The sequence below is a fragment of the Mustela erminea genome, chromosome 9, assembly GCF_009829155.1.
Source record: "Mustela erminea isolate mMusErm1 chromosome 9, mMusErm1.Pri, whole genome shotgun sequence".
NCBI lineage: Eukaryota > Metazoa > Chordata > Mammalia > Carnivora > Mustelidae > Mustela > Mustela erminea.
Window position 1 is genome coordinate 56,979,104 of NC_045622.1, and position 8,426 is coordinate 56,987,529.

General features: G+C 57.2%; 1 protein-coding gene across 1 annotated transcript in view; it reads left to right on the top strand.

Annotated features, from left to right (window-relative positions):
* PDE2A (phosphodiesterase 2A) overlaps positions 1-7,004 on the top strand; it is a 91,503-nt gene extending 84,499 nt beyond the window's left edge. Inside the window, exons 19-31 of the mRNA XM_032357993.1 lie at positions 177-291; positions 965-1,042; positions 1,882-2,004; positions 2,553-2,623; positions 2,887-3,009; positions 3,350-3,437; positions 3,694-3,741; positions 4,791-4,865; positions 4,949-5,048; positions 5,311-5,423; positions 5,794-5,832; positions 5,968-6,074; positions 6,362-7,004. Of these exons, the coding sequence (XP_032213884.1) occupies positions 177-291; positions 965-1,042; positions 1,882-2,004; positions 2,553-2,623; positions 2,887-3,009; positions 3,350-3,437; positions 3,694-3,741; positions 4,791-4,865; positions 4,949-5,048; positions 5,311-5,423; positions 5,794-5,832; positions 5,968-6,074; positions 6,362-6,572 (1,291 nt within the window). The 3' untranslated portion in view covers positions 6,573-7,004. The remainder of the gene's footprint in view (positions 1-176; positions 292-964; positions 1,043-1,881; positions 2,005-2,552; positions 2,624-2,886; positions 3,010-3,349; positions 3,438-3,693; positions 3,742-4,790; positions 4,866-4,948; positions 5,049-5,310; positions 5,424-5,793; positions 5,833-5,967; positions 6,075-6,361) is intronic.
* The last annotated feature ends 1,422 nt before the right edge of the window (positions 7,005-8,426 follow it).

Here is an 8,426-nt window from a genome sequence, read left to right on the forward strand (position 1 = left end):
GGATGGGGCGGAGCCGAGCGGAGGGTTGGCGACCCTTCCCCACCACCCTAGAGTCCCAGAGCAGAAAAGGCCTTGCGGTTACCCAGGCCTGGACGTCCCTTGAGGACAACCCCTGGGAAGGCAGACGCCACTTGGACACACCCACCGGCTGGTGCTAGCCCTCTCTTGGTCCCCAGAGGTCATCGGTATGTGGCCGAGCTGGTGAACAAGATTAACGGACCATGGTTCAGCAAATTCGATGAGGACTTGGCGACAGCCTTCTCCATCTACTGTGGCATCAGCATTGCCCATGTGACGTGGGGACAGGGCCTAGAGCCAGTGCAGGACCTTCTGTTATCCTCTCCTCATTGACTTTGTCCAGAGCACGGGTCTGTAACTCAGAGTTCTGCTCTGGGTCACTGTACAGCCTACAGTGCCTGCTGGTCACCTCTGACCTGTTTCCCATCTGAAAATCAGGATACTATTATTATATACTGTCTTGTCCTGTTAGCCTTCTAGGATCAGGGAAGACTCCAGTTGTCATTATGGCCCATCTCTTCCCAAAGCAACCTCAACCCAAGCCCCTGGTTAGCTTCTTTTTGGGAAACGTTGGGTCTCATTGTCCAGAATTGGGAGTTCTGGCTCAGGGAAGCCAACCACTAGGTTCCTGAGGCTCTCCCACTTCCTTGCTTCTCTTTCCCTGCTTTGGAACTCAGACTCCATGACTGAAGACTGGGGCAGGCTCAGGAGGGGTGCAAAGTGCCAGATCAAATGCCAAGAAGACCTGGGGAGGAGGAGCAAGGGGAGGGAGGTTTGGGGGGGGAGTCAGAGGGTGCTCCCTACTCTGGGCTGGAGCTTGAAGGCTCAGACTAGAGTCAGCATGGGACAGGAGGGGGGTTCTGTCTGACCCCTTTGTCCCTGTCTTGGGCATTCTGAGATTTCATAGCCACTTTGCTTGAGCCCCATCTTTCCCTCTCTCCCCCAGTCCCTCCTATACAAGAAAGTGAATGAGGCCCAGTATCGCAGCCACCTAGCCAACGAGATGATGATGTACCACATGAAGGTGAGGCCTACGCGGAGTCTCTGTCCTTCTCAGGATCCCAGGGTTTCCTGCAACCACCTGTTTCTTCCCTGCCTCCCAGTTCCTCAGGGGCCCAGGACCAGCCTGGGTTTTCTGATTGCCCTCTCTTAAAGATAAGAATAGACCCAGAACAATGGCAGGCCTCCTGATCTCCTGCTTTCCTTCAAGGCAGCCTCTTTCAAGCAGGTTCTGGTTTAGCCCCAAGGCTGACAGCAGGACCCGGCCCAGGGAGGAACTTGGTTTAGACTGATGTTCCCCACATCTGGGGAGAACTCCCACCTTAAGAATCACTGAAGGCTAGGAAGCTCACTCAGGGGCCTCCGCCAGCTCCCCTAGGTACTGTGGTCCTACAGTCCCCCACAGTCTGCTGATAGCCTGTCTCATTCCCAGACTCAGTTTCAGAAAAACGGTCCCAGGCTTTAGTTCAAAGTGTGTGGTGGTCATTTTCCTCTCACCTATGTCCAAATCAAAGGGTCCCAGACTTTGTGGGTAGGGTCAAAGCTGTGGTTGGAAGGACTGAGGTTAGACTCTGGGACATTCCCCCCTGAAGGAAGGAACCCTCAAGTTAGTGTCTGTGAAAGGCTGGCATTATTTGGGGGATATCGTGAAGGGGGTGTTCCCTGTCTTTGCTGAGGTTAGGCTGTTACAGATGGGGGTTCTCACGGGCAAGGAGGCACAGTGGGTGGGCTGGACAACGGGGATCTCTTGCCCAGTGAGGGTGCATTTTGGGTGGGGGATCCCCCCCACTATGGGATTTTGAGGATGAGGACACTGGGTTGAGGTGGAGGCCATCTTCTAACACCCTGGTTGGTCCCCTCTAGGTCTCTGATGATGAATACACCAAACTCCTCCATGATGGAATCCAGCCTGTGGCTGCCATTGACTCCAACTTTGCCAGTTTCACCTACACCCCTCGCTCTCTGCCCGAGGATGACACTTCCATGGTGAGCTGGCCCTTCCCATATGACCGTAAGAGGTGGAGGATGTCAGCCAGGGATTTAAGTTAGACGTGGACAGGAGCTTCCTGGCAAGACCATCACCACCAAAGACTAGAGGGCCTCCCTCGGAGATGGAGTGGGCATGTGGTCTGCCAGCATGGACCACAGGGCCTTCCCAGGGCTCAGGGGCTGGACTGGATGACCGCCTAAGGCTGCCCCAGAACCATCAATGCCCAGGGCGTGTGGTCTCAGGGTTAGCAGGCCCTCCCTGATTTTCTAAGATTTTGTGTGAACTTGGTTACAGGAATTCTTAGATCCCATTTCTGAAAGCTCATGGCTCTGGGAATGCTTGGCTCTACCATTTCGTCGTTCTCCGGGTCTTTGGTTTTTGGTTTTCGGGGTTTTTTGTTGTTGTTGTTGTTGTTTTAATGGTTCTCTGGCTTAGATCTAAAGCTCTGAGATTCCAAAATTCTGTAGGCTTCAAGAAGGCCCAAGACAGGGGAGTCATTTCAAAACTCACAGTCCTTCTGGTCCCCCCCTTTTGCTCTTTCCAGGCCATTCTGAGCATGCTGCAGGACATGAATTTCATCAACAACTACAAAATCGACTGCCCGACTCTGGCCCGGTGCGCACCCCAGCCTTCCCCTCCGCGGGCGGGGAGACCCGGGCTTTGCCCCACTCTGTCCTCTACTCTCATATCCATTGCCCCAGCACTCTGGGAAGGGGTCTCTGAGGATGACTGGGAGTGGCCTGGTGTGTTGGAGTGGGGCAATTCCCAGCCCCTGGGACCATGAATAACGGAAAGGAATGGGGGCAAGGCAGACCCTGAAGGGCTTCCTGGAGGAGGAGAGTCTGAGGCCCCTCTGCTGCTCTCTCTCCTCCCCCCAGGTTCTGTCTGATGGTGAAGAAGGGCTACCGGGATCCCCCCTACCACAACTGGATGCACGCCTTTTCTGTCTCCCACTTCTGCTACCTGCTCTACAAAAATCTGGAGCTCTCCAACTACCTCGAGTGAGTGGCTGCGCCAGCCTCTCCTCCCCACCAACGTCTGGCAGCTGCTGGAGTCCCCTTCCCATTGTGGCAGGCCCCCAACATGCACCACCTCCTGGGATCCTCCTAAGGGTGTCGTGATGAAGGTTGCATAGTCTTGTTTTCCAGGTGGGACTTGCTCACAGTCACATACGCCTGGAACAATGAGCCTATGAAACTCCAAATCAGGGCTGCTTTCCAGGAAGGGGACCCAGGCGTCCCGAGCTCCTGTCTGGTGGCTCCCAGACAACTCATGCAGCCATTCTTCCTCTGGCTGTGTGGGAGGGGGCTGATCTCCCTCTCCCTGCTGCCTCCCAACCAGGGACATCGAGATCTTCGCCTTGTTTATTTCCTGCATGTGTCATGACCTGGACCACAGAGGCACAAACAACTCCTTCCAGGTGGCCTCGGTGAGACTCTGCCCTCCCCACAGGGGGCACCCTCCTGGGGGTGTCTGGGAGTCTCAGCCCTGCATCCTGAGGGGAGGTGGGAGCTGCTGAGACCAGGAGCTGGTTTAGAGCTGGGAGGAGGCTCCCTGAGACTTTGCAAGGGCTCTAAGATAAGAGAGTCGTAAGGAGCGGGGAGGACAGGGCAATGCCTAGCCTAATGTGGCAGGCACTTACATCTGGATGTGAAGAGTGATGGAGATTTCCGGGGTTCTTCCAGAAATCTGTGCTGGCTGCGCTCTACAGCTCCGAGGGCTCTGTCATGGAGGTACCACCGTTCTACCTAATATCCCTGTACCCACCATCCTCTTAAGGCTGGTGACTTACATAGTTAGACTGTGACCCAGCTGCTCCTATTCCCAAGCCCTGCTCTCCAGACAGGCCCTGCGGACTGTCACCACCCCCGCGCCCAGGGCATGTCTGGTTCCTTTGGCTGGATGGGTGTGTAGAGGTGCCGGTGTGGATGGGGGTGTGAGTCAGCCTTCGGATTCTGCCCGAGCCCAGGTTTGCACAGGGAGGACTTGTATTTAGCATGTTTCTCTTTGCGTGTCTGGGAATGCCCTGTGCATCCCGCTCCCCACCAGGCCTAGGATGACTCTGCCCCCGTCACTCCCAGTTTTGCCTTAGGTTGTTTGAATTGGGTCTGTCCATCCCCCAGATGGAAGCTCCTTGGGGGAGGGACAAAATCTGAGACGTCTCGGAATTCTCTGCCCTTGGCAAGGGCTTGGCACACAGTAAAAGTCAAATTTTCAAGGTCACCTTGCCCCATGCTGCCCCCCCCAACACCCCTCTGGAGACTGCCCCTGCTTGCATGCCCCTGGGAGACAAGGGGTTCACTCCCTCCCAGGAGGCCGGCTGGCAGCCCTGCTTTTGCTCGCTGTGCCCTGGGCTAAGCCTGCTGCTCCTCCAAGTGACAGCCCGTCAGCATCGAGAGACAGGGGCCTTGCCCTCTCCTCATCACTGCCTTTCTTTGTCAGCAAACAAATGTTTGCTGCATGAATTAGTGTCTAGGACTCTGGGGGATCATTTCGGAATCACTCCAGTTTGAGAGGCTCTCAGAGTTTGCCTGGTTGTGTCCCTCCATGTGACAGCTGAGGGACCTGAGGCTCAGGGCCTGCAGGGACCTGCCCAGGGTCACACAGAGGTCCGCAACAGAGCCCAGAATGGGAACCAGGTCCCCAGACTCCCTGGGTCTGCCCGCTGTGCTTACCTTGGGGGGCTGGAGCTGTACCGGTCCTGCTACCTTTCTTGGGGTCAGTGGTGAACAGTGCCCCCAGTCCCCACTGGGGCCCCATCTTTCCTCTCCCCCGTCCCCAGAGACACCACTTCGCTCAGGCCATCGCCATCCTCAACACCCATGGTTGCAACATCTTCGACCACTTCTCCCGGAAGGTAACGGGGTCAGGGGGAGGGGCCGAGAGAGTGGGTGGGGGTGTCTGGCAGGAGGCCTTGACACTCCCCACGCCCCGGCCCAGGACTATCAACGTATGCTGGACCTGATGCGGGACATCATCTTGGCCACCGACCTGGCCCATCACCTTCGCATCTTCAAAGACCTCCAGAAGATGGCTGAAGGTGCCAGCTGTTAACCCCGGGCCTTGGGGTTGGGGAAGGACCACCAAGAGGGTGATGTGGCTGCAGAGCAGCTCCAGGGGTTTAGACACCCCCTGCCCCCCTGCCCAGCATCGAGTCACCAGACCCAGGCAGATCCAGCACCCAGCCCTTTGGCTCCCATCCAGGGTGCTGGATTTCCTGAGACACACATGAAGGGTGGGCCCTGGGGTCTTGCCCTTAGACAGAGGGGCCTGGGTCCTTGATCCCATCCTCTCCCCAACAGTGGGTTATGACCGGAACAACAAGCAGCACCACAGCCTCCTCCTCTGCCTCCTTATGACCTCCTGTGACCTCTCTGACCAGACCAAGGGCTGGAAGACGACCAGGAAGATTGCTGTAAGTGCTGCCCCTCCCTGAGAAACTGCCTGCCCAGTTCTGTGTGGCTCCTGCAGCCCAGACACCCTCTCTGGGCCAAGCTCAGTCAGTTTTGGGGAGACAGAAACCTAGATAAGTTCAGGGTGACAGATGGGGAGATTCAGAGAGGGGCACAGATTCACTGGGTGTCACACAGCAAGTCAGTGGCTGGTGGAAGGGGAGCCGGAATGCAGCCGCTTGATCCCATCTGGGGCTGTCCCCCTGCCAAACTGGGCCTGAGGTGGGGCTGAGGGCTGCCTCAGTTTGCCGTCTTGGGAATGAGCTGTAGGGGAGCTCACGTAGACAGAGCCCATGCACAGAGTGTGACGCGAGTGCTGGCCTTGCCTTTCAGGAGCTGATCTACAAAGAGTTCTTCTCCCAGGGAGACTTGGTATGTGGGGCATAACCCTGGGTGTCCAGGTTGCGGGGAGGGTTCCTGGCCTGGGACTGGGAAGGGCTGGGTAAGTTTCTTCCTGGTGCCTGACTGAGGGAGAAGGGGCCGGGCCTGACAACTTGCTGCGTACAGGAGAAGGCCATGGGCAACAGGCCGATGGAGATGATGGACCGGGAGAAGGCCTATATCCCTGAGCTGCAGATCAGCTTCATGGAGCACATCGCAATGCCCATCTACAAGTGAGAGAGTTCGGGGCAGGGGGGCGGGGGGGAGCGGCTGCCAAGGGGATGGGGCTGGCTGCGGCAGACCCAGGGACTGGGCTTCCGAGCTCCAGCTGACGCACTGGGTGGCCTCTGGGCCCAGCCATCCTTTTCTGGCCCTTACATGAGGCCTTCACTTCATGCTGTCCTTGAGCATCCTGTCCCAGGCCTCACACTCAGGTGCAAGTTCCACCTGCAGGATAGCCCGCATTGCCCTTGCTATTCAGTCTGACTTCTGCCCTGCCCCTGCGCCCTTGCACCCCCAGGCTGCTGCAGGACCTGTTCCCCAAGGCGGCAGAGCTGTACGAGCGCGTGGCCTCTAACCGTGAGCACTGGACCAAAGTGTCTCACAAGTTCACCATCCGCGGCCTCCCGAGCAACAACTCGCTGGACTTCCTGGACGAGGAGTATGAGGTGCCTGACCTGGATGGCACCAGGGCCCCCGTCAACGGCTGCTGCAGCCTTGATGCTGAATGAGCCCTGCCCCAGGACCCTTCCCTGCCCAGGCCTCCTCTTAACAGCCCGGCACTGGCTTGGCCCCGGTGTACTGGGACCAGAGCCACAGGTCCTAGGTTCTAATCCAGGACTTAACCGTGCGACCCTGGGCAAGCACTGACTTTCCTGGGCCTCAGCTTTCTTGTCTGTATAATGGAAGCAAGACTTCCAGCCTCACCAAGACTTTGTCATTTGCCCTCTGAGAGCACAGGGGGGACCGAGAAGCAGTGGGACCCGCTCTGCGACCCTGACCACATCTTGGCAAGTCCTTCTGAGGCAGCCTGGATGGTTTCTTCTGGGCCCCATTCCTGCCTCACCTGATCTGGCCCTCTTCCCCCTTTCAGGGTTCTCCTGCAAGGAGGAGGTGGGACATCTCCGTGAGCAGGGAGTGGGTCTTAGAAATGGTCATTAATTCTGCTGGATGGCTAGAAATAGCCACGAGGCTGAAGGTGACCCTAAGGATCGCCACTATAATTGTGGTGAGCATTGGGAACTGGGGAACTGCCCGGGCCCCACACAGAAGGTGCCAGAGGGCCAGCTCAGGGCTCTGGGCAGAGGGGGCTCAGGAAGAAAGCAGGATAGGAATGATGGGCAGGAAGGAGCCTGAGGCTGGAAGACAGGTGCCAGTTGAGTCAATAATGCTTCCTCCTGACTGTGTGACCCTGGGCAAGTGACTTCCCTTGTGTGGGTGAGACAGGAGAGTGAGACAATCCATTTTCTAAGACCCCTTTTAGATCAAAGTCCCCTTGGCTCTGTGGAGTCCCAGGAGAAGCCGTGGAATGTCCCTGCAACCCTAGGGCAGAGAGCCGACCCTGAGTCCCTCAGGGGCCCCCTGAGTGTCCCCCCTCTTAGCCTAAGTCCCTTCCCCCTCCCTGCAGCCAGAGAGGGCTGCCTCAGCCCTAGCAGGGCTCCTATCTTCTTCAAGGCCATATCTACCCGTGCCCTGGGGCTTGGGAGACCCCCATAGGGCCGGGCCTCTTGGGTCAGCCCGGCTGCTGGCTTCTCCCTTCTCTGTGTTATTCTGTATGTGTTGTGGGGTGGGGGGAGGGGGGCCACCTGCCTTACCTATTCTGAGTTGCCTTTAGAGAGATGCGTTTTTCTAGGATTCTGTGCAACTGTTGTATATGGTCCCGTGGGCTGACCGCTTTGTACATGAGAATAAATCTATTTCTTTCTACCAACCCTGTCCCATGGGGCTATTTCCAGATACTGTGCACGGGGATTGGGGAGACAGAATTGGGGCCAGCTAAAGCTCTTTAGAACTCCTCAGCTACTGGAGCCCCCACCACTCGTGCATAGCTCCTCTTCTAGGAGAGTCACAGACCTGTTTGGGTACCCCCTGGACCAGTCCTCTACCAGACCATGGGGCTTAGAGGCAGACGGTGGATGAGGAGGCCTGGGCATGGAGCAGTGAGGGACATGCTGGCTGGCAGAGACTGTGAGCTGGGAAGAAAGAATTGGGCTGAAGCTGGCTGCCTGGGAAGAAAGAACTAGGCTGAAGCAGGCCGCCTAGAGCTTGTCCTAAACCCTCTGTCTGCTGACCTCCTGGTCATGAGTGCCCACCCAGCCAAAGGCTAGACCTCTGAAATCCCTCTGGGCCTTCCCCAGCTGTGTACCCCTAAGTCCTGCCGAGAAAGTGCCCCTGAGTCTGACTCTACACCAGATACAGCCCAAGTTGTGTCTGTGGATTTGCTTCCCTGCTTTTCTGGTTGTGAGCATGTTTCCGTCTGCAGGGAGAGAGGCAGAGCTCACACTGGAACAGCAGTAGGCTCAGATGGGTAAAATGTCTACACCCTGCCCTCTCTTGCCTACACCCCCTCTCCTCCCCATTTCCTC